This window comes from Populus trichocarpa, chromosome 3 (assembly GCF_000002775.5).
Source record: "Populus trichocarpa isolate Nisqually-1 chromosome 3, P.trichocarpa_v4.1, whole genome shotgun sequence".
NCBI classification, from domain to species: Eukaryota; Viridiplantae; Streptophyta; class Magnoliopsida; order Malpighiales; family Salicaceae; genus Populus; species Populus trichocarpa.
In genome coordinates, this window is record NC_037287.2 from 18,562,445 (window position 1) to 18,587,088 (window position 24,644).

Genomic DNA, 24,644 nt, shown 5'->3' on the forward strand with positions numbered 1-24,644 from the left:
CCCCCTCTGGCCTGATTTTTGTTTCTTCTTCCTCCCCCCGGATGTATTGATTTCCAGCCCCATCTCCAGCCACTACACTTCTCTTCCATGTTAACAGAAATCGCCCCCCCTCCCCCCCCCACCGTTTTGCCTCTCTCTGTCACAGTTATTTCTCCCACCCTCCCCCCACCGTTTTGCCTCTCTCTATCACAACAATATCATCAACGACAACACTCTTGAGCTCAAAAAATCTGAGCCTAAAGCTCCATCTAAATCATTCCCCTTTATCTCGCTTGCCCTCTTCCCTTTTCCGCTCAAAATCAAACACCCACTTCCCTTCTCTCCTACCACGTAACAACAGCACTCACAACCAGAAATCCCAAATCCACACTCCAATAATGGCTTCTTTCATGCCCGAGCAAGCCAGAGCCCCTCCCGCTCTTCCCTTACCCGTTCCTCCTGTCACCAAGGCACGATTTTTTGATTCATTTTTTGATTTTCATACTCCTGTAATTGATTTTTCTTTTCTTTTCTTTTTTTGCTTGCTGTGTGATCTAATGCGATGTGCAGTTTAAGATTGGGCTGTGTCAGTTATCGGTGACGGCTGATAAAGAGAGGAATATTGCAGAAAGCAGAAAATGAACGGAAGGAAAGTGTTTTCCTTTCTTTAACAAAAGGAAAACACTTTCCTTTCGTAAAGTTACTTTTTTTAATTTGACTGGAATTCAGTTTCCTTTGATCATTTTCTTATATTGCTGCCAAACATGGGAAAAGCAGGAAAGTGAATTCCAGGAATTCACTTTCCTGCAATCAAACACGGCCTAACACGGCCTAACAGAGAGATTCCAATTTATTTTCATTAAAAATACACGTGGCTTCATGACAGAGGGAGTACTAGAAAGGCAATTGCTATAGAGAGTGCCCCTAGCATGAGTCCTTTACCCTGAAACAGTTTTTAGTTTGTCTTCTTCTACAACCGTAGGGTAACGAATTATGTGGTTTTTAAAATATATATTTTTTGAAAATATATAAAAATAATACTATTTTATTTTTTAAAAATCATTTTTTATATTAACATATAAAATTATTTAAAAATATTAAAAATTTAATTTTAAACAAAATATTTTTTTCAAAAAATTATAAAACATGGTTTTAACAGCAAAAATAAACAGCCCATACTATATCCTTTTAAGTTAGATTTTCAAGTTGAGAATTTAAGGGGAGAAAAATAATCTTGACACTCAATTACAACAAAAATACAAAATCTATATCTCTCTACCTCTTGTCTATTTAGAACAAGACATGGATGATGTTCTTGGTATGTGATTGCCCATGTGGGCGTTGTTAAGTACATCTTTGTCTTTCTTGCTTGGCACCAGACCTGAGCCAACTCTTTTCTCCACTTCTGGCTCCCTGCTTGCTAGCAAAGACAATCCCATTTCTGTTTTCTCTTCAAAAATGGAAGATCAATCTCCAAGTATGTTAACAATGCTCATTTTCTTTTCTTGAAGTTTGTGTTTTTATCCTCATCTTGGTTCCTGAACACTCATTGCCTTTATATGTATGTCTCTGTACTTTAAGTTGTTAATGGGCTAGAGGGGATTGCTTTGCTTCACATTAAGCATTCAAAATTCAAACCCTTAGTGCAATAACGTGATCCTGTTATAGATTTGTTCTACGTTGTTAATTTGTGTATACGTGTTCTTTGGTCTCTTGTGAAATATAGGGGGGGAAACCCAGAAATCGGATATGAACCTTGAAATGAAATTAATACTAAAGCACCAAACTCGTTCTTATTTTGAGAAAAAGAAGCACATAGAAAAATTTGATGTAACATATGTGATTTTTCTCTCGATTCTCTCGTTCAAATGTGATTTTTCTTTTCATAATTGATTTGCATTTTTCTCTCCAGAACTTGTTATATCAGCTCCTCCTGTTTCGTTTAATGTATTCTTCTTTTCTCTGATCGGTGTGTTTTAGCTTTTCTCGATTTTTGTTTTATGGATAGCAATTATATCCGACTAAGGCTTTTCTCTATACTGTAGTCAGTCTGCTTGGGAAGGGTGAAAATCGTGTTCCTTAAATTTAATTTTTTTTTTAATATTTTAATATATTTTTAAATAAAAAACACTTTCAACCAGAAGCCTTCCCATACTATTTATCAAGGGATGCCTCTGGTTCCTGTGGTTGAAGAAGTGCACCACCAAGATTTGAACAAGAGAACCCTAATAGCACTAACTGTTGCTTCCACTCACCTTGTTGGAATAGTGTTGTTTCTCTCATGTTGCTGGATCTGTAGACTGAAAAAATCAAGGACATGCAGTGCCAAAAGTAAAGGCAATGGTATCTTCTTTTCCAAGAATTGAATTTGCTTTTGCTGTTACAATTTTCCTTTTTGAGGCATGTTACACACGATTGTGCTTTTTATGCAGACTCAGTATTTCTGCTTTTTTTGTTTGAATTTAATATTTAGATGTTCCGGTTGTGGATAAATTAAATTCCTTGAGGATGGCTGAGAAGAAGGGTTCAGTTGCTGTTATAGAATATCATTTGCTGCAAGCTGCAACAAACAATTTCCAGGAAGTTAATGTTCTGGGTGAAGGTGGTCGTGGATGTTTGTATAAAGCTTGTTTCAGTGAAAAACTCCTTGCAGCAGTGAGGAGATTTGAAGGTGAAGAACAGGACATTGAAAGAGAATTTGAGGTAACGTCTTACATGAAATTGATTTGGTTATCAATTGTTTTGAATCATTATGGATTCTTTAATTTTTTTCCTTTCCATTTAAATTTTGTTTGTAAATGCAGAACGAGCTGAACTGGTTAACGAAAATTCATCATCAAAACATAATTTCTCTTCTGGGTTACTGCATTCATGGTGAAACAAGGTTTCTCGTGTATGAAATGATGCAAAATGGGTCTTTGGAAAGTCAATTGCATGGTAAACTTCATATCTTTCCGACTTTTAAAATTAAAAAATAAGCATTAGAAGACTCCAACTTGTGCCCTTTTTCTTATACTATTTATGCTATTGATGAACATGCAGGGCCAACACATGGATCGGCATTAACTTGGAATCTGCGAATGAAAATTGCTGTTGATGTTGCAAGGTAACTCAAACTCCCGTTTTTGTGGTCTGCGCTTTACCTCTTTCTTTATCCTTTTCTTATGCTTACTACTTCCACCCACCAAAACTGATATTGACCAGGGGACTAGAGTATCTTCATGAGCATTGCAATCCTCCTGTTGTCCATAGAGATCTGAAGTCATCTAATATTCTTCTCGATTCCAACTTCAATGCAAAGGTAAAAGCCATGCATGTATGACAACCTCATGAGTACTGCACTCCTCATAGGTGCATGTTCTTAGCACCGGTCCGTGATTCTAACTAGGATGTTTCGTTTGATGAGCGTTTACTTATTCAGCTTTCGGACTTTGGCCTTGCTGTAGCTTGTGGTATCCAAAACAAGTACGTAAAGCTTTCAGGAACTTTAGGTTATGTGGCACCAGAGTACCTTTTGGATGGTATGTCAAATTACTTCCAGAGAAGTCATATGCTGCTGACCATTGTTGTTTGATCTCTTATTTTTCATACTTCTGCTAATTACAAATTACATTGTTGCTTTCTTCTATGATTTCTTAGTTTATTTGTCAATCATATTTTCAGCAATTAAATATCATGTTCTTGCATTCTTTGATGAACTTTTCAAAGTTCTAACTTCTGTCACATGAAATGTGATGATTTTCCAGCAAGAATCACTGTTTCAGCTCTATATCAGAGAAATAGAACTAAAAATGCTTACTGTTGAGGAGAGATTCTGATAGTGGATGCTTAAACAGAATATTTTATAAAAGGTTTTGATATTTTTAAAATCATGCGGTGTCTTTTAGCGCTTCATCCCTAAGGCTTAATTTGTTAACAAAGCTGAACATATTCTGTGAGAAGAATGTCAGGTGTTGAATGAGGCGGGTTTTGCTATAGCCTCTTAATCTAATTCTGATGTGTGCTTTTTGATGATGAATTTTGGTAACAGGAGATCCAGGGAAATATTTTCTATTTCATTTTCAAGAACTATAAAATTCTACCAGAGAGTATCTTTTTCTTTCTTCTGTGCTACATAGTGAAGGTTTTTAAACAACATTTCCTGCATTTAGTCTTTCTTTGATACAGAATGAAGCCTGATTGTTTATTCAGCCAATCTCTTGGAAAGAGAAGTATGATCGCTTCCATTTTTCCTTTCCAGGCAAACTAACTGATAAAAGTGATGTCTATGCTTTTGGAGTTCTCCTTCTGGAACTCCTGATAGGAAGAAAACCAGTGGAAAAGATGTCTCCGGATCATTTTCAGTTCATAGTCTCATGGGTAATTTTCCTTCAACTTTTTTTATCTGTCATGCCTCGAGGAGTCAACTTAATTGTACCATCATTTTTTACATGTAGGCCATGCCTCGGCTCGCTGACAGATCAAAGCTTCCCAACGTTGTGGATCCTGTTATCAAAGACACTATGAATTTAAAACACTTATACCAGGTATATTGAATAAGAAACTAAATATTTGTGTGCTCGTTACTTTTTTGTTCTTGCTTTTAGCGTACAAATTTAATCACATATTACCCTTGAGTAGGTAGCTGCAGTGGCAGTACTATGCGTGCAACAAGAACCAAGTTACAGGCCATTGATAACAGATGTCCTGCACTCTCTCATCCCTCTTGTACCTCTTGAGCTTGGAGGGTCACTGAGAATTACAGGACCTGTTCCTCTTGCCCTGCCTTCTCTCTGATGATGAGTACATCTCAAACTGATCATTTCTTTTGTATATTTAGATGTATGAAAATCATTAGATTTTTTTTTTTCATTGTTACATTTGTTAATTGAATTTATTTTTAGATGATTTCCCCTTAAACTGCTTCAATATTTGGATCTTCAGCAACACAATTTTCCGAGGTTTTAGTAAGATGTCCTGATATCAGATAAAAAGGAGGGTGGTAGTTGCTGAAGGACATGAAACTAATGTAGAGGTGGCGAGATTCTATTTTTTCTCAGATGAGCTTGTTTCATCCAGTCAACTTAATCGATCACCAGATATTGTTCTATCCTTCTGTTATGCGGATATTTAACACCGTGATCATAGTTCTCCAGAGCTCAGCTGTTTGAGCAGCAATGCATTGCAAATCAGGAGATATACAAGGCTGTAGCCAAATCTGCCCTCTCTGACATTTCAAGTCATTTTCTGCAAGACATGGCCTTAACGGTGCTGTAATGTGTGAAGTTGTAGCTTTAGTTGACCATTCGTCGTGCCGAGTTTTTCTTGCAGTAACATGCAACGCTTGACTCATTTGCACATCGATGGACACTTAAGTTATTCATGGTTTCATCATTACATATAGCTATATAAGCAATTACGTTCCATTTTGACTGGTTTGAAACTTATCATTCTTATGTATAACTCAAAAACTTGCTTTTAAATATGGAAATAAAGTTGGAATAAACCAGCCAGGCTCGGGCTACCTGCTTTGCATATTTACTTCAACTAAAATTATAGGAGCTGCTGAACAAAGTTATTTCTGCTTTCTGATGAAGCAGGAGAGAGCTTAGATCGGCTATGGCAATATAAAACTCTAGTAATTTTAGAGGACTTGGATGCATCATCCGGATATGGAAATGGGATATGAAGATTTTCGTTTGGCAGATGCGGTACTGCCCCCAAAAACAAACAGCAAGCAGGATCGAAGAAAGTATAAACCAATTGAGGTAGCAAATGATACAAGATAATTGTCTCATGCAGAAGCTAGGATGGCCTAATTACCCAATAGGACAAAAGAAACGCTATTAAGCAAGGTCCGAAAACTCTTGAATTCATCTGTTGAGGATTTTGACTCAAGTCCACCCTGTCGGATACAGACACGGAAGATGGGAGAATCTATGCACAGATCCTGAAATCCTCGTCAACGCCAACTGTAAAATGCATAATCTAAGCAGATTATCAAGCATATTCTGATGGCAGCATGCATGTGTATACCTAGAAAACTAAGTGCATTCTATTTGATTATCACATGATGTAGATCATCAATGATGCAGGGTGGCGATCAATTATGAGAGACAATGTAATTCTTGTCTGTCATGCAACGACATGATTCACAGTTAGGCAACAAGCTGACGTATTCTACAGCATAATGCTTGGATTTGACATACTGGCCATGATATTATCAATGAAACAAATAAAACAAAAACCATGGAGTTGGAGATATATTCTTGAGTTCATCAACAGTTCCGTATATATCCTTTTTATTGAACATTCTAAACTCCCACGAGATGGCTACAATTGCTTAATTCCCCCCACTACTTGGCCACATTTCCTCTCCATTTATCTCTTAAATTTCGAAAGAGAAATGGTAATACCAAGCTGCATCTGCACTAATAGCACCAAGAATATGCTTGTTAAAATTGTTCATCCCGGAGGTCACGTAGAGCTCCATGATAGGCCTGTTCTTGCAGAAGAGGTCATGCTTCGGAACCCAAGATGCATAGTCGCCTATCCGCATGTGTTCCGGCAGCCTTGGGCTATTGTTGCACCAGACACCATGCTACTGCTTGGTCAGAAGTTCTATGTCGTTCCTATAAACACAATCAGAAAGCTTCAGCGTAGGTCCATCACAAGATCTCAATCTCCAATCAATGATGTCCGAGCCAGCAAGACCCCTAACAACGATGAAAGGGGCAGTGATATCTCATCCAGTTGCTGGTATTTTATCAACAAGAACATGAAGTCACCGTGTCCTTGCTTACACAGAGACGACGATGAGAGAGCAAACACCACTGGAACAAACATCGATAGTAAAGCCAACACTCTTGATACAAGTGAGGAAACAAAATCATCAAGCAGCATTGGGTGTTCTGAGACCAAGGATTGTGCCAGGAAGAGAAGAAAGGAGATGACAACAGGATCACCCAACAGATTTACATCTCTTGATCAGTGGCAACCAAATCTAGACAGCATTGTCGAAGAACATCAAAACAAATAGCCATATCACAATTTCTTTCTAATACTGCTTCATATAGATGTCCAATGATTTGTATATGAATATATGTGGACAATATGAAAGGTTACATTCAAGATTTGTCAAGATGAGAAAAATATGTCAAGTGCCTGTAATCATGGTTGTAAATCTCCATTGGTGAGCTAATGACGCGTTGTATGATAAAAAGGAAGAGACTATGGTTTCACAAATACTAAATTTACAGCTAAATTGTAAAGACAATTCTATTTAATACTTTGAATTTTAATAATTGAATGTAATAAATTACAAAATTGTTTTTAAATAGTAAATTAAACCGAAATAATTAATAAAACTTAAATTAAATAAATATTCAATAATTAAAAAAGAAACTCAAAAATTAAAAAACTCTGAAACAGTAACCTCTTAATCTAGTTTAGACATGAAAACTACTTTAATGATGTTTGGGAATGTGATAAAAGTTATTTTTTTTTTTTGTAAATGTTTCAAAATAATTTTTTTTATTTTTTAAAATTTATTTTTAACATCAGCACATCAAAACGATCCAAAAATACTAAAAAAAATAATTTGATGCAAAAAAATTCTAAATTTTAAATAAAAACAGGCCGACCTCAATTTCAAACAGGATGACAATGAGCTAACTTTTTATAAGATCAAGCTTGTAGAAGAGCTCATAAAATTTTAGAAACATGCAATGATCATTAAAATTTATATCCTTTTTATTAAAAAAAAAACCTTGTTTAACCTGTCCGGATTTGATCCAAACCAATAGAAAATGGAAAACACCTTTCCTTTTGTTTTAACTTTCCCTAAAATTCGAACCTAAAATTAAAAAGGAAAAATTACCTAGATTATTCTATAGTTAAGTTAATTTTATATTTACCCTTCATGTTTTAAAAATTACAATTTACATCTTAAATCATTCTATAATTTAGTATATTTTACATTGATAATATAAACTGTAATATTAAAAAACACTGAGGGTAAATGTAAAAAAAACTAAACTATAGAATAATCAACATAATTTTTCAATTAAAGTCTACCAAATTGAGTTGGTTAATTTTGAATATTAATATTAACCTTGGTTTTAAAACCTTGTTTAATTTAATAGGTTAAATTGATGATTCAAAGCCTAATTTGGGTCAAATCATTGGAAAAAAAATTCAATATCATTATTTTAGATTTTTTTAAAATATAAATTGCTTTATCAACTCACTTTTGTTATCAAAGCCTTGGAACGTGTGATACTAAATAATCATTTAATTTGTTTGTTTTTGTGTTTCAACTATATTTCTAAAAAAATTAGTAATATTTAGATATTTTAAAAATAAAAAAATATTTTTTTAATATATTTTAAAAAATACTCTTTACTACAATATCAAACCTAACTTCCCGTAAACCAAGGTCAAATATTAAGAGCCAACGCCGCAAGAAAAATAACACTGGTTAATATTTTACTTGCCATCTGGTCTCCTCTCCCACGGCACCTAACTTCTTAAAGTCAAATTAATGGTGAATTTGGTAGCCATATTCTCAATTTTCTCTTATTTTGATCATTTTATTCTTTTTTATTCTAATATCATCCTTAATCTTCTTATTTTTGTAATATTTTCCCCTTTCATCAACCATGGTTAGAAACCATCACTGCCTTCAATAACCGATTATTATATAAATACATAATAAAAATTAAGAGATGACACAAGTATATATGTTTTAATTAAAAATATATCAAATAATATTTTTATATATTTTTTATTTTTAACAAAAACACTTAAAAATTATCAATTTAATATCTTTTTCAAACAAAAAAAATAACTTAAAGAAACTTTTTGTGACCTTAAAGTAGAGAAAGGGCAGATAGATAATTTAACATCATTACTAATTAATAATTATGGTTTAATCATGAATACTTCAAAAAAAAAAAAAAAGGTTTAATGGATGATAATCAGAACAAAAACATATATGGACCATACTAAAACAAATTAAGAGTAGAGTGAGCAAATACACCAATAATCCCACAAAACTGTATCCTTGCAGGGAAAATGAACTTATCTAGTTTTACCCCTGCCATGGAAATGAAAAGGAATAAATGCACGCAACCAAAACAGCTCCACATCAATCTCAAACGCCTTCCTCCTGTAGATCCAGCCCCCGCCACCACCAACCCCTTCCCAGGTATAAACAACCAAAAACTTCCCTCGATTCTTCCTTCTATGAGCAATATCTTTGTTTTATGGAATCTTTATTTATCTACCTGGTTAAATGTAACTCCATACTTGAATCTTTTTCTTTATTTTTTCTGCCTGTCATGTTGTTTTCTAGATTATTAAGAAAGACAAGCCAACTATGAAGTATGTTGTAGAAGGTGCTAGGGCAGGACCCAAAGAGGGGCTGAAGCCGGCAAAACAATTTGATGATGAAGCAAACACAACAGCAGATTTATTGGCAGATATTAACCCATCACAAATCATCAAGACTGGAGATGACTCCAGCACCATAAAGAACACAACCAAGGTGGGTGAAATTAGCAAGGATGATAAAAACTCTCATAACGACTCAGGTAATTTCATTGATTAGTGACTGGTAGTGAGTTCACCAGAAGTGTCTTGAATTCTTTGATAAAGTTTGCTTTAAAGCACAAATTTGGGATTTTCAGGATTGAAATTTGCCACCAAAATGTTACTAGCTAACATCTTGTTCTTTTAGGTGGGCCAAAGATATCTGCCAAATCACAATTGCTGGAGACTTTAGCTGCAAACAAGTGGAAACCCCCTTTATTTGAATGCTTCAAGGAAGAAGGACCTTGCCACAAGAAATTGTAAGAACAAAATATGGAGTAAACAATCTTGGTTAAACCAAGTCATTTTTTTCTTTTTTTTCCCTTTGGGTACATTTCTTTCTCATTCTCTACTTTTCAAAGCTTTTAAGTTATGAGTATTTCAAGATTCATTGCAGGTTTACCTACAAGGTTGCAATTCGGATTGAAGGAGAAGCATCGACTGTACTGGAGTGTTTTGGTTATCCTAAACCAACAAAGAAAGCAGCAGCTGAACATGCAGCTGAAGGGGCATTGTGGTACTTGAAGCATTTGGGTTATTTTCCAATCAAGAAGGTTAAGAGGAAAAAATAATTATTTATAGTTAGAAATTATTTACATTTAGACTAACTAGGTCACATTCTGTGTATTCTAACATGTAGTAGTAGTAGTAGTAAAATTAAGGTATACCATGTGTACTCATGTATTTAGAAATCGTACATTTTTCTCGGTTGTTGTGTAGAGAGACTAGAACTAGATCCTTGAATTGAATAAGCTTTTCTTGATTTAAAAAATATATAAAGACGTTAGAATTGGATGAAATATTTTTACAAAAAAAATATTGAGATGAAAAACCAATCTTCCCTGGATTACCTTGCGAACTGCCGGCAACATCCATTTTCACGAATCCCACCTGGGTCTGCACCATGAAAAAGACCCAAGTTCTGAAAATAATCATAAATTCATAGATAAAATCTAAATATTAATGTAGAAATCACGGTTCATGGTTATGCGATCCAATGGCCTGCTTTCAGCCTGCCTGGTTTACCAAACAATCCAAACTCTAGTCCCTTTCGACCCCATTGCAGTTTCTCTAATGAATGGTGTATTTCTATATCATAAGCAACATTTTGTAAAAGAATTGCTGGATTGAGATAACTATCGTAAGTTTATACCTTATCTGATAAGCCTAATCATGATAATACTATTGATCCGCACACTAATCCGCTCAAATTGGAAAAGATTAATCGATTGAAACCATTCCCATTTCATGGTTAGTTGTTCTGTCTGATTCATCCACTCTAAGGTCAGCAGTATGAAGGAATTGTTCGGAAAATATATCTTAAATAATATTAACTTGGAAACTAAATCAACCATCAGAGTGGCGCAGCGGAAGCGTGGTGGGCCCATAACCCACAGGTCCCTGGATCGAAACCAGGCTCTGATAGCCAGAGTGGCTTCCCTCTGTTCCCTTTTTGCCCTTGATCTTCTAAAGCTTCTCTGCTTTTGGAATTTTATGTCACTCTTTGTTTTTGCAACGTGTTTTAATATTTTTTTAAAAAATTAAATTTATTTTATTTATTTTATTTTAAATTAATATATCTTTTGGTATTTTTAAAAAATAATTTAAAAATATTAAAAATAATTTTTTAAAAAATTAAATTTATTTTATTTATTTTATTTTAAATTAATATATCTTTTGGTATTTTTAAAAATAATTTAAAATATTAAAATAATTTTTTAAAAATAAAAAAATATATTATTTTAATATATTTTTAAATAAAAATATTTTAAAAAATAATCACAATTATTTTAAAAAATAATCACAATTTCACTCCAAATCACGCATTTAATCATAGATGAAGCTGCCCCTGCTCCTTCGATCTCTACTAGAATTCTATTATCTCATGTCCTTTCACTCCAAATTTAAGCAACTCTATGGATAATTCGATTTCCACACGCTTTTCCCACAACTTAGCTATTAAGATATTATCAGCTCGTAAAATCAAATTCCTTTAGCTGTTAACACTGCTGCTACCATTGCTTCGAGTATACCAAAATCACTGTAATATTTAGAGTGTGTTTGATGCATGAAGTGTTTTTTAATTAAAAATATATTTAAATAATAATTTTGTAGTGCTTTTTGTTTCATTAAATGGCGAACGCACATAGAACCTGTTTTTTTTTTTTTTTACAAGCTATAATTTTCTTCATAAAAGCAAGAAGAGGAGCCCATATGATTGGATCAAAACTATGAAGTTAAGTTACTCGAGAAGCAGAAATGAAAGCTGACATGCAAGAGGCGAAAATGTATGTGATAGTGAAATTCAATGTTGGGTTGATTATTCCCAAATCTTGCATATCTTACAAACTAATAATCAAGATTGTCAGAAGAACAATGAAATAGATTAATACCCTAATCCCTCTAACCTAGGACTCTCTCCCCTCTCCAGAGAGAGAGAGAGAGAGAAAAAACACTATAAACTCTTTGTTTCTCATTCAAACAGTGTAGTGTTGTTGAATGGTCTCAATGTCAAGTCCCTTGAGTTTCACCACTGACTCCACATGACCCTTGAGCGTGTGAAGCTCCCTCAGCCTGGAACAAAGGAGACCATGAGTGGAATTAAGATATGTAGGCATAGATAGGGAAGAAATTGCTAATAGTGAAAATCAAAGGCTTCGGAGATCATTACCGAGCGACCTCAGCGCGCCTCTTGGCATGTTCAGCGATATCATGTAACTCTCTGTAGTTGCTCTTATCATTGAAAAGTTCTGAGCCTTCGGGAGGATGCAGTCCACGAATGGTAAGATGATCAGCAGCCCATGGCGCCATCCTCTCTCGTTTTCCGTACTCCTCCTTTGAGGTGAAAGCTGTCTGCATAATCAAGTGTAACATCGGTAAATATTAAACATAGGGGAGAAGGTTTCAAGATGAAACTTGACATATCAAAAGATTCATTAGTAAAAAACAAATGATCACACTGACCTTATTTTGGAGGAGATTATCCCAGGATTTGCTACTTAGAGCATAGCGGATTATGAATTTGAGGAAATCAAGAGGGATGTAGAAGATGATGCTGTAAAGCCAGATAACACCTGCCCATCCCCATCCAATTCCATGGATTCTCGCAAATCCCCAATTGGCATACACAGCGATGATTGTCGCAATCTTAATGGTAAACCAGAAACATTGATCATTAGGTTGTACTTCTATAATATGCACACACACACACACACAAAAAAAAAAAAAACCTGGAACGAAAAGTTCTAAACAACTCACCAGTTGTGCCAGGACAAAGGCAATCAAAAGGTAAATTCCAGGGCGTTCGACATAAGACCAGCTTCGGGACCTAGTAACGAAAATGAGTGCCTGGCTAACAATACTCACTTGAAGGTATACAGCTGATGTTAGCTCGTAATGGTTGTTCCGGATGGACCTAACACCAAATTTATCCTGCGAATATTGTCAGTGTGCTATCATTATTAGTACTACAGAAGAATATATAGCAGTGACAAACTGGCAGAAGGAACAAACATTACAAGTTGTTATATGCTTTACAGAAATATAAACAGCATGATAAAACCATGTGCTAGTTGTAAGGTTTGTAGTAATTCTTACAGAGAAGAAGTCAGAACTGTGTACAATCCAGAAGAATACAACGGTCATTAAAGCTAAGTAGGTGCCTAGAATGACACCAGTAGCAAAGATCTCCTTAAGCTTCCAGGAATCAGGAAGTGGAGATGGTTTCACTCTGTCTTTGGAAATAGTCATGATTGTCCCATCATTAAGTATGGCAATTATCAGAACCATGAAAGGAGAAAAATCAAATTTCCAAATTAGAGCGAGGAGCAGAAAACCCAGCACAATACGGATGGTTATAGTCACTGCATAGATGGTGTAATTCTTCATTCTCTGGAAAATGGCTCTGCTTGTTAACACAGCACTCACTATGACACTCAATCCTGGCTCTGTCAGGACAATGTCAGATGCACCACGTGCTGCATCAGTTGCATCGGCCACTGCAATTCCGATGTCTGCCTTCTTCAGAGCAGGCGCGTCATTTACACCATCTCCAGTCATCCCGCAAACATGCTTCCTAGCTTGCAGCCTCTTCACAATCTCATACTTGTGCTCTGAATATTTGATCATTAATTAAATTCATCGATATGTTTTTTATGCATAAAATGAAAAAACTAATATTATTTACTTCTTCATGCAGAAAAGGCAAGATGAAAAACTCCAAAATGTTGAATAAATCCATGTAGTGGATGCTGATAAAGGATTTAATTTCTAAGAGGATCTAGTTTTTTGTTTATTAAAAGAAAATAAACTTAGATGCTGCGATAACGAGGGAAGCATCGAACAACGTGGGAAGCATCAAGATCCATGTAAACAACATTAATCATATTGAAACAGTAGAATTTAGTCCAATTACCAGGGAAGACACCAGCAAAGCCATCAGCCTTTTCAATGAGCTCGTCAACAGGAAGGGCTGCAGTTGACTCATCCGGGTGCTGCCCAAGGAGGGCAGAAGAGGGATACATGTTGGTTCCCATTCCAAGCCTCCGACCAGTCTCCTTGCCAATTGCCAGCTGATCACCAGTGATCATCTTAACATTGACACCTAGGTTGAGGGCACGAGTAATGGTCTCTGCACTGTCATGCCTAGGAGGATCAAAGAGAGGCAACAGGCCCACAAATTCCCATGGTCCTCCAGGGCTTTCCTTGGTTTTTTCTGGGACAATCTGCAAAGACAAGATGTCTAAATCAGATAGAGTTCCATGTATCAGTAATTACTTCAACACACAATTCTGAGGAAACGAGAACATGAGCTCACTTGTCTACAAACAGCCAGGGAGCGGAGGCCTCGTTCGGCATACTTATCAATGATGGCATGAGCTTTTCTTGCTACATCTTCCCGGAGGTTGCACAGTGCAATGATCTGTTAGGAGATTTTAAATGCATTTGACGATATAGAGTAGTAAAAGGGTGGGAAGAAGAAGGAATACGAGGCAATAGATGATCTATAACCTGCTCGGGGGCGCCTTTGCTAACTCGGTGCCAATTGCCATCAGGGTCGATATATGTTATAGCTGTACGCTTTTCCACTGGATTAAATGGCAAGAAATGAACCTCAGTGATGCTTGCTCTGGCCTGCAGAGTGAAATAAATTCATAGTCAGGCATTCAGTTATATTCAAAGGTCATAATAACCCAACACTTGACATTGTCGGTGAAGTAAACAATCGGTCGGAGAGTAATGCTTTCTTGACAAGTTACAAGCTAGGGAAAATAAGCTTAATTGCCAATAAAGTAAGATGAAAGTGCAGCAAGTTAGCTCCAGTTAAATAAAAAATACATACCGAGGATCAAAATGTGATTTAAAAAGTCTGATCCTACTTCTCTCTTATCTACTAAGATGCTGCTAGTCATCACCTCATCCATTTTTCTCTATTCAGCGAGATTATTTAGAAGATTGTGTTGCTAATACTGTGCAGCACCTTAATAAAGTGTTCACAATACTAATCCTTTTCTTTTTTATCGGCCCAGTTTTTTAAGAAATTTAAAGTTAGGAAGCACAGCATATTAGTGCCCTCAGAAGGCTTGTCAAAGTATTTGCATGTCTCAACTGTAACATTACCTCCTTGGGATCCGCCAACATCCCAACAATACAAGCATCGATAGCATCCTGATTCTCGATCCTGGAGGCCCTAGCGCCCAGTAAAATCACATTGTCTTGGTCAACATCGTTAGCAAATACCTGAAAAATAAACAAAAACATCAATAATCAGTGAGCCCAAAAGAACAAAATATTGGGAGGGATGACGCCCAAGAAAAAGATAATCACATGATATACACTTAATGGCTGTCTTCCATCCTAAAACTGATGAATTCCGCATCACTTTAATAATAAATGGTGATGTCCTGGACTTTCACTTATAAATTTTTTGTGTACTAACCTCGACCAAGCTCTTGTCTACTGTAAGTTTGTTAAGAGTGAGGGTGCCGGTCTTGTCACTGCATAATACATCCATTCCAGCCATTTCTTCAATAGCTGTCATCCTCTTTGTGATAGCACCTTGCTGTGAAAGCCGGTGGGATCCAATGGCCATTGTCACTGACAACACGGTTGGCATGGCTATAGGGATTCCTCCAATAAGAAGCACCAAAATATTGTCAATACCATCCCGGTACTTGCGGCTCTGAATTGGCCACATTACGATTGCCTCTATGATTATTCCCACTACAATGGAGACTATGCAGAAGTTTCCAATGGATGTCAACACCTGATCAAACCATATCACCATCAAGCATCCATTAGAAAGAAAAGATGAAAGTTAGAAGATACTTGAAAGTGCACAAATGGAACTTTAGAACCTGCAATGGTGATGTTTGTGATTTGCTACTAGAAATTCTAATAATTCGAATTTTGTTCCTTCAAAAAACAAAACATCTGCTAACACCTTAGAATAATACATAATCTATAATAGTTAATGATTTAACACTTAGTAGATTAATTGATAATTTCTGGAGCTGATTTCAAATTATGGAACAGTTTTGACAATATTTGCATGCTCTTTCTCATCTTTCTTTATCAAGTACTAACTTCCTTCTGTTGTTTCTTTATCCCCAGAGTCTACTACAAAAAATTTCCCAGTTAGCCCTCCAGACTCAGTACCTTTTGGAAATGCCCCACTTGATTGGTGCTGTCTACGAGATGAGCAGCTTTACCAAAAAAGGTGTGCACCCCAGTGGCAATCACAACAGCTTCAATCTCACCATGCTTGCAAGTAGACCCAGAGAAGATTTCATCACCTGGTTTCTTTGTAACTGGCAAAGACTCACCAGTGAGAGCAGACTGATCAATTTTAAGCGGGTCACCCTCCAGCAGACGAGCATCTGCTGGTATAATGTCCCCCAGCTTTATGCTGATTACATCTCCCGGAACCAAGACAGCAGCCTCATGCTCGATCCACCTCCCATCTCTCAAAACCTGTAAACAAAATTATTAACATTATTAAAAAAAATTTGTAAAGAATAAATGTCATTAGTTTTTGTACTTGGGTACCTACAGACTTCCGAATTAAGCGAGAGAGTGAGATGTTGGTATGCAAATATTATACCTTGGTTTTCAGGGCGAGACCTGCCATAAGAGCTGCTGCAGCGTTGCCTGCACTATTTTCTTCTACGAAACTTATAGTTGAGTTGATAAGAAGCAATACCACAATACCCACAAAGTCTTGCCAGTCTGGTGGCTTGCCCTGCATTTATATTAATTCACACAGACAAATAAAAATTAAACATTCATGAACAAATACAGAGACATAGAAATGCAAATTAACCTGTCCGTTTGCAAGAACAATGGCCACGACAGCAGCACCCTCCATGACCCATGAGAGTGGGTTCCACATAAAACCCAAGAATTTCAAAATCTTGCTCTCCTGTTCCAAACAATCCAGCTTATCAGTTCCGTCTTACAGCTTCAATATTAACAGCAAAATAAATAAATAAATAAAAGATTAAATTATCGTTTTTTTTTTTTTTTGCCTTTCTCTCTTCTAGCTTGTTTGGACCAAAAATTTCAAGCCTCTTCTGGCCTTCCTCTGTAGACAAACCGTCTTTCGTGCATTGCAATCGTTGAAATACTTCCTCAACTGGAATACGCTCCTGTAGTTAAATTCCAAAACCAATAAGCAACCACCGTTAATAAATAAATAAATAAATAAAAATCTACTAAAACCTCAAAACAAAAGCACAAAATTTCAAACGAAGTTTATTAACGCATAAGCAGAACTCTGATGTCTTGGAAACCAAACAACAAAACACCCCAAGTCATTAATAGCAATAAAGCGAAGTTTATCAGTATCTGTGTGTGTGTGTGTGTGTGTGTCGTAAACATATCTTGAAAGCAGAGGCAGTAAGCTTACGTACGTAACAAACATAAACAACAACAACAATATAAAGCTTCGAAAAAATGGCGTAGCCAAAACCAAACAAGACGATTTATATCATGAAAGCAGAGACTCGTAATCAACACGTTATCTGCTACGATCTAGAAGTAATATATATGGTATCATCATCAACTATACGTACATAAAAAAATAGAATAAAAGAAAAATAGGAGGAGGAGTCTCACTAGGTCGACGTTCTCGTTTATGATTTCCTGCAAGCTGAGGCCATTGCCATTGGCGGTTGTGGCTGTGGCCGTCGGCAGACATATCTTCGATCGCCAACCTCGCAATCCTTCAGCAAAACCTAGCGCTACAGCACATTGCACGCACAGAAAAGATTTAAGATTAAGAGAAAAGAAAAGGAGAAAGTCTCTGCGTCACTCTTTGTGATTTATAAGCAGAGTTGAAAATCAGTTTAAGTTTTTGAGGAGTCTATTTGGTGACGTTTTAGAAAAGCACACTCTCACCAGTATTAGGACTTCTCTTACGTACTCTTTCTTCTTTTTGAATCCATCCCAAATTCGAAGCGAGCTACCTGGACTCTTGTGGGTCCCCTTTATTCTCGGTCTTTTATTTATTTCTTAAATATTATTTTCCTTTTCTATTCTCACATCTTCTTGCTAGTTAATTTCCTGATTTTATAACCCGGCCCGGTTGACCGATGAATCCAGTGATATGCCAACTCAAAGCTTGGTGTGGACTTGATTTTATTTTTAATTAGCTTTCTTTATTAAAATATATTATTTTATGATTTTTTAAATAACAATTTATTTTTTAAAATAATAATTTACGAGTCAACTGGTATAATTCACAAACTAAGCCTTGACTCAAGCTAATTTTGAGTTATATTATGATTGTGTACTGATATCAAGATTTTTGGTCGCTTACGTGGAGAAATATTTCACATCTGTGATAAAAGTGTAAACAGTTTGCTCATGTGGCATTGAGTGATTGGGTGGTGTTCCGAGGTTTCACTAAGGGGGTGTGACTCTGTGCGGCAAGATACTAACAACGTAATTCTTCTCACGAGAAACGTGTGTGCATGCAAGGGTCTCGGGAAGGTTTTTTTTTTTCCTTGGAAGGAAATTGTGAAGATATCAGTGGATTGAAATTGAAGTTGAAATTAAAAAATAAGGATAAAACTAGAATTAGATGAACAATTGAACTGAATATTACCAAGTTAAACTAGTTTTTTTTTTTTTTCTTGAAATTATAGAGTAATTGATTTCATTTTTTAAAACAATTAATCTCGTTAAAAAATAAAATAATAACGATGTTGCTACAGGTCAGGTCATGAAACGTAATAGTTTTTTGGATGTTTGAGAATATAGTACCAGTTGCTTTTCAAAGTGTTTTTAACTCGAAAATATATCAAAATAATATTTTTTATTTTATAAAAATTATTTGACATCAGCACATCAAAATAATATAAAAACACTAAAAAATATTAATTTAATATTAAAAATATATTTTTAAAACATAAAAACAAACAAAATTATAATTATAAATCAAAATATGATGTTTGTATTTAGTGATTATATATTCTCAGCAATAAATAGTTTTCAGCAAGATAGTTCGGAATCACAACGCTGAACCATGAGGCCCATCAAGAGGCACTGGCCCTTTCCTTGATGACACAGAGAGATGTTGGTCTTCCAACCACTTTGCCCTTGCTCTTACAGGCCCAAAGAATGCACACATTGAAATGGGCCTGAGGTACAGGCTTATCCTTTTTTTTCTTTTCTTTTTAAGGGTTCCAGATTCTTGTTAGATGTTAGGGATTACATCGATTTCTCAGAATAATATGCTCATTTAACATACACAGGAGAAAAATAAAAAGGAGTTTTATAGTGAAATTTAAATTTTATATAGTGCATGTGTGCTAATTTTCTTTTTTTCTTGAATTTTCATCTTTGTGGAGAGATGACGTGAGTGTGGATCAGGGAATCAAATATAAAATGTTAATAAACTTATGAATTAAAAATCCAGTAATGATAATCATCTAGTAGAGCCCAGTGATAAGAGTTTAGGATTAAAAGGTTTGTTTCATCTTTGGTTTTATGTTCGAGCCTTGTGGTTGTTAATATGATGGTCACTGGAGGTTTACATGATCGTTAACTTCATGGCATGTGGGATTAGTCGAAATGTACACAAGTTGGCCCGGACATCCACGTTAATAAAAAAAAAATTCAAGTAAGGAAGAATCAATCTTCCTATCTCTATCAAGGATTCTAAATAACTTTAAACTTGCATTGATAAGAAAATTGTTTCTCAGAAGCTGATGCTTTGCCCATTCTCAACATAAATATATAATCTAAAAATCCACTACAAATATTACATGCAAAGTTATTAAACACTATTTGGCCATAACATGGAAATGAATTGAGTGCATTACTTCATATTGATCCGGTCTATTAAAACAACATAATTTTAATAAAAAAATTTTAAAAAGTTTTGATCGGATTGACCAATCAGGTCAATCAAGTTGAATTAGATTGATTTTAAAAAAAAAAAAAAAAACTAGTTATAACACCGATTCAGGTTTTTTTTGTTTAGAATCCATTTCTGCTATGCTCGTTCCATTCTACTACCAGTTGCTTTTTGATTCATCAAGTGCTATTTTGAATTAGAAAATGGGGATATGGAGAGTGCTTCGGCTTTTCTAGGAGTGCTTGGCCACCAACCTTGAGAAAATAGCTGGCGGATCCATGTATTGCCCACTCAATTCCAAGTATCTAATTCCAATGATAAAAAAAGATTGAAAGTTCAGCATGGGATTGAAATGGTTCACTGGGCTAAAGTCCCACATGATTAATTGTCTCCCCCATGATTTGGACATGCGATTCCATGCACTATGATCCTTGTCCTTGACAGGCAGCTTCTTCTTTCTAGCATTTTTAAGTAAAAAAAAAGACCACCTTTGTATTGTATGTACGTAGTTATTTTGGCATAAACTCTATCAGAGGCATGAAGGAAAGATGAACAGGTTAAGGTTTCGTTCGTAGGTGTAAAGACAGGTGATGTATATTGTTTGATAGGGGAAAATGGATCAAATACAGGTCGTACGTAAAATTCGAGGGGAAAATGGATCAAATACAGGTCGTACGTAAAATTCGAGGGGAATTTGCATTATTAAACATCATGGGGAATTAGGAATGCATAATCATGCTCGGAACCTTAGTTGTGAATGTTTGTGGGGGACAAAATCAATTCCCAGATAGATGATGATTAATCATGAAGCATGAGGTTTGATTAGAGGAAATGGATCCCACCATTATTAATTTCGAGGATTAAGATGGAAAAAACTTGGTATTCCTTCACCTATGGTACGTTCTTTCCTGTTTCTAATCAATTACAATTTACAAAGAAAAATAAATAAATAAAAAAGCTCAACTTTTTTTATTATGTATACATTCACATTTTACTTTGACTTCGTACAGTAAAATTATTATTTAACTCTTTCTAATAAAAACATTATAATTTGATGTGAAGGTAAAACAATTTTTTACAAAATTAAATTGTCATTACAAATACCACAAGGACATCTAAGTCTTTTTACTTTTAAGATGCACACTAGAATTACTAGCATGCCCTTAAAAGCTAAGTTAATTGAACTCAAAGATGAGGGGCTTTTCAGACATTTCAATTTTTTGCACGGTAAAATCTTCAAATCACCCTTAAACTTAATTTTTCTTAATGTCAGTATCAAGGGTGTTTTTGTAATTTTATATACTTTTTTTTTGTAATTGACAAGTTGTTTTAGGGGCATCTAGGTCTTTTAATAAACTAAAATATTATTTAAAATAAAACGTTGTTGATGCGTCAGCGTGTAAGAGACGTCTATGCTCTTTGAGCAACATGTGAGGCACCTTATGGTGGGCAAGCACCGCATTCAAGGGTAGAGTTCAATGCATCTCGCCACCCCCTTTATGGTGGAGCTCCGACTATGTCTTTTCTTCTCCCCGTCTTTCTCTCTCCTCAATATTGAAAAACATGCTAGCCTTAAAAAATTCAAAAACAGGTGGTCATTTATTGATTGTATCATATTTAATCCTTTGTATTAAATTTGATTTTTTTTTCAACTTCACCCCTTAGCATTTGATTTTTAAATCAAATTCAGTATTTATTCTTTTGATTGTTATTTGTTTTTTCCTTATATTTTTCTTGATTGAAATTGTTTTTTTTATCTCTCAACATTTGATTTTATTTTCTTTTTATATCAATTTTGGTATTCATTCTTTTTAATTCTTTTTTATCCTTTTTTTTGTCAAATTTACCTTTCATTATTTGTTTTCTCCTCTTTCATCTTTTCTCTCTCCTCGATCTCGAAAAATATGTTGGCTTTGTAAAAAATAAGAAAAAGGTGGTTATTTGTTGATTTTACATTATTTGATCCTCAGTGGTTTAATTGTATCAAATTTGATTTATTTATTTTTAATTTTATTTATTGATATTTGATTTTTATATCAAATTTCATACATGTTCTTTTAAATGTTATTTGTTTTTTCCTTACACTTTTCTTAATTGAATTTTTTTTTCAATTTCATTCTTCAAAATTTTATTTTATTTATTTTATCAATTTTAGTCTTCATTCATTTCAATTCTCTTTTCTATCCTTTTTTGTGGATCTTTTATTGGTCAATTTTACCCTTCATTATCTGGTTGGTTGATAGTTTGGCTTCGTGATTTTTTCAAATTTGCCTTTTATGGTTCAATCCGACTTTATAACCTGTGTCACGGGTTTAAGAGATTATACCGGGTTTGATTCGGTCTTTTTTAAGTTATTTTTTAAAATTGATTTTTTTTCAACATTGTGTTTGTTGGGATTTATATTCATTATTTTTATCACTTTTCTTTCTATGGATTTATCTCAATCTCATGTCCGGGTCCTGGGTTCGACGGGTTTACCAGGAATGACTCGGACCTTTTTTTGGCATTGCTTTTTTTAGAAGTTTTATTTTTTTACAAGTTCTCCCCTTCAACACTTTGTTCGTTTTAGAATTAAGTTTTGTGATTTTATTCAATCTACTCCCCCTTTTTCTTTTGCATTAAATCATATTCAATTTTTTTCTGTTTTATTTGTTGTTAATGTCTTTTTTATAATTATATTATTAAATTAATCAAACTAATCAAATCCAGTCAAATTAATTACCCGAATCTTATATTTTCTTGTTTTGTTAAAGGCAAGCGTTACCTTAATATCTTTTTTTATATTAGAGAAAAATTAACTCGGTCTGCAACGTAGAGCAAGCCACCTATTTATCTAGTAAGTACCGAGTTATATTTAATGTACAATATACACAGCGACAAGAAACTATTATAAATAACTTGTGCTAATCTTGATTTTCCAATATGCTAATTCGAACCAATGATTCATGAAAAAGTCATAAATAAGCTAAAAATACCTTCACACGGAAGTCATGTATTAATTATTGTATTGTGTATTGACAAGTCTATGTGTGGACCAATGGCACATATTAGCTTTTGTGCACAAAAATTCAAGGCCATTGGAGGGACTACGTTTTTTTTTTTTGTTTTTTTAGTTTAACGTAGGTGTTCGGACCAGCTTGCGCGCATCTCGACTAATCCCACGGGTCCTGAAGTTAACGACCATATAAATCTCTAGTGGTTATTATATAAGCAATCACAGGGTTCGAACCTGAGATCACAGAAGAAACAAACCTCTTGATCTCAAGTTTTTATTGTAGGATAACCACCTAAATGGAGCTACTAAAATTGATCTATGTGCACTTGAGGGTCTAGTTGCTGTGGTCAATCGTGTGACTTGTTCCGCCCCCGTCCCGGGTTCGACCCTCTATGTGCACGCCTGTCACCCCCGCGGTGCCTTACCTGCTCCTGGGCTTGCAGGATGTCCAGTGGGCCGTGGGGAATAGTCGTGGTGCGCGTAAGCTGGCCCGGACACCCCACGTAAATCAAAAAAAAAAAAATCTATGTGAATGTGTGATTTTCACCGCAAAAGTACGATGGCTCAGTGAAGTGACATGCAAGACCGTGACTAAAAGCATGAATTGATAGATTCCAATTGCTGCAGTATAAGTTTCGTGAATTTACACAAAGTTATTAAATTATATTTAGTTTAGATTTAAAATAATATCATTTTAAAAATTAAAAATAAATATTATTTAAAAATATATAAAATCAAAATGAATTTTGATCGAGTTGCTTGAGTTTAATAAAATTATTTTTCACCTAGTTTTTTAAAAATTCAAACCGGATCAAGTTCTGAAATGTCTATATCCTAGGCTAATTCTAGCCGATCGATCATATTTAATAATATTACTTTATGAGCAGTCACAAATTACGGACACAGTGTATTCCCTGTATATACATATAAAAATAATATAAAAATTTAAAATGTTTTCCAGGAGCTCGGCCCTGGTTCCGCCCCTGCATGTAAAGACTTTCAAAATCAGGCTCTTTCATACCATGTTAAAATATTCAACACAAAAAAATGCAATTAATTTCACTAGGTAAAAATTAATTTTAGAATTTTTAATTGTTAATCCATTAACTTTTGCGTTATTCGGAATGAGGCCTAAACAAACAAGTTTTTTCATTTAAAATTATAATTTTATATATTTAAAAAAAATTATATATTTTTTATTGAAAAATATTTTAAAAAACAATCATTACTATCCACATACGTGTTTAGATTAGATTAGACGAGGAGGGGTCTAAAGATCTCTAATTAATATTTAATAAAACAAGATGTTGATCGTCAGACAAAAGCATGTTCTTTAAGAAAAATAGTGAGCAAGTGAGAATGCTTGAATGGGTCAAAAAGTGATGCTTTAGCAGAAATCAAAGGATCTAAGCTAGAAGGATGGCAAATTAAAGCAGTCAGGTCTCTTATCATCTTACAAAAAGCAAGAAAAAATAGGAATTTGTTTGTTACATATGCACTTGTCTGATTGGGCTCCGAGTCTTTTTCCAGCATATGTTCACACATTAATTCCTTGGACAAACAATTCAATACCATCGAAAGTACAAGAAAATGGCGTCTGAAAGGATCCTTGATTAATTTGAAATTTGTTTGTTTCTGAAAGCATCCTTCACACATTAGTCACCGTTAGTTAATTAGTTCGGAAAAAAATTTTGAATTATTTTGATTTGTTGATTTTAAAAAATATTAATTTAATTTATT

General features: G+C 34.7%; 3 protein-coding genes and 1 non-coding gene across 11 annotated transcripts; 3 read left to right on the forward strand and 1 right to left on the reverse strand.

The window, feature by feature from the left end:
- Window positions 1-1,171: 1,171 nt before the first annotated feature.
- On the forward strand, window positions 1,172-5,471 carry LOC18097133 (probable receptor-like protein kinase At1g80640). Of its 7 annotated transcripts, none has more exons than XM_052451733.1 (11): window positions 1,172-1,456; window positions 2,248-2,322; window positions 2,453-2,682; window positions 2,784-2,916; window positions 3,022-3,085; window positions 3,184-3,280; window positions 3,401-3,500; window positions 4,220-4,338; window positions 4,416-4,505; window positions 4,600-4,761; window positions 4,863-5,471. In XM_052451733.1, exons 1-10 carry the CDS (start codon window positions 1,312-1,314, stop codon window positions 4,753-4,755), a joined length of 1,209 nt encoding a protein of 402 aa, XP_052307693.1. In that variant the 5' UTR covers window positions 1,172-1,311; the 3' UTR covers window positions 4,756-4,761; window positions 4,863-5,471. The 7 variants fall into 7 exon arrangements, with proteins under 7 accessions (XP_052307693.1, XP_052307695.1, XP_052307697.1 ...); XM_052451735.1 differs by having other exon boundaries at window positions 4,903-5,471; XM_052451734.1 differs by having other exon boundaries at window positions 1,173-1,456; window positions 4,600-4,800; window positions 4,903-5,471.
- Window positions 5,472-9,009: 3,538 nt separating this feature from the next.
- LOC18097134 (ribonuclease 3-like protein 1) lies at window positions 9,010-10,268 on the forward strand. 2 transcript variants are annotated; one of them, XM_024596703.2, is made up of 4 exons: window positions 9,010-9,166; window positions 9,314-9,551; window positions 9,698-9,809; window positions 9,936-10,268. In XM_024596703.2, exons 2-4 carry the CDS (start codon window positions 9,338-9,340, stop codon window positions 10,072-10,074), a joined length of 465 nt encoding a protein of 154 aa, XP_024452471.1. In that variant the 5' UTR covers window positions 9,010-9,166; window positions 9,314-9,337; the 3' UTR covers window positions 10,075-10,268. The 2 variants fall into 2 exon arrangements, with proteins under 2 accessions (XP_024452471.1, XP_024452470.2); XM_024596702.2 differs by having other exon boundaries at window positions 9,947-10,268.
- Window positions 10,269-10,902: 634 nt separating this feature from the next.
- TRNAM-CAU (transfer RNA methionine (anticodon CAU)) lies at window positions 10,903-10,974 on the forward strand. The gene has a single exon. It is a non-coding gene; the product is annotated as a tRNA-Met (tRNA).
- Window positions 10,975-11,809: 835 nt separating this feature from the next.
- Window positions 11,810-17,826, reverse strand: LOC7493214 (plasma membrane ATPase). Its single transcript, XM_024596700.2, has 15 exons — window positions 17,665-17,826; window positions 17,076-17,195; window positions 16,871-16,969; window positions 16,652-16,789; window positions 16,207-16,521; window positions 15,488-15,814; window positions 15,169-15,288; window positions 14,560-14,682; window positions 14,366-14,470; window positions 13,964-14,273; window positions 13,147-13,661; window positions 12,808-12,981; window positions 12,514-12,696; window positions 12,221-12,402; window positions 11,810-12,123 (listed from the first exon to the last, which is right to left on the reverse strand). Exons 3-15 carry the CDS (start codon window positions 16,937-16,939, stop codon window positions 12,027-12,029), a joined length of 2,658 nt encoding a protein of 885 aa, XP_024452468.2. The 5' UTR covers window positions 16,940-16,969; window positions 17,076-17,195; window positions 17,665-17,826; the 3' UTR covers window positions 11,810-12,026.
- Between the last annotated feature and the right edge of the window lie 6,818 nt (window positions 17,827-24,644).

Excerpts from the sequence above, each read along its gene's own strand:
- LOC18097133 (XM_052451733.1), top strand. The coding sequence starts at position 1,312 with ATGTGGGCGTTGTTAAGTACATCTTTGTCTTTCTTGCTTGGCACCAGA. Across the intron at positions 1,457-2,247 it reads AATGGAAGATCAATCTCCAA|TGTTGTTTCTCTCATGTTGC; the intron begins GTATGTTAACAA and ends TTGTTGGAATAG. Across the intron at positions 4,339-4,415 it reads TTCAGTTCATAGTCTCATGG|GCCATGCCTCGGCTCGCTGA; the intron begins GTAATTTTCCTT and ends TTTTACATGTAG.
- LOC7493214 (XM_024596700.2), bottom strand. The coding sequence starts at position 16,939 with ATGTGGAACCCACTCTCATGGGTCATGGAGGGTGCTGCTGTCGTGGCC. Across the intron at positions 13,662-13,963 it reads CTTTGCTGGTGTCTTCCCTG|AGCACAAGTATGAGATTGTG; the intron begins GTAATTGGACTA and ends TCAAATATTCAG. Across the intron at positions 12,403-12,513 it reads ATAATCTCCTCCAAAATAAG|ACAGCTTTCACCTCAAAGGA; the intron begins GTCAGTGTGATC and ends TTGATTATGCAG.
- LOC18097134 (XM_024596702.2), top strand. The coding sequence starts at position 9,338 with ATGAAGTATGTTGTAGAAGGTGCTAGGGCAGGACCCAAAGAGGGGCTG. Across the intron at positions 9,552-9,697 it reads AAACTCTCATAACGACTCAG|GTGGGCCAAAGATATCTGCC; the intron begins GTAATTTCATTG and ends TTGTTCTTTTAG. Across the intron at positions 9,810-9,946 it reads GGACCTTGCCACAAGAAATT|GTTTACCTACAAGGTTGCAA; the intron begins GTAAGAACAAAA and ends GATTCATTGCAG.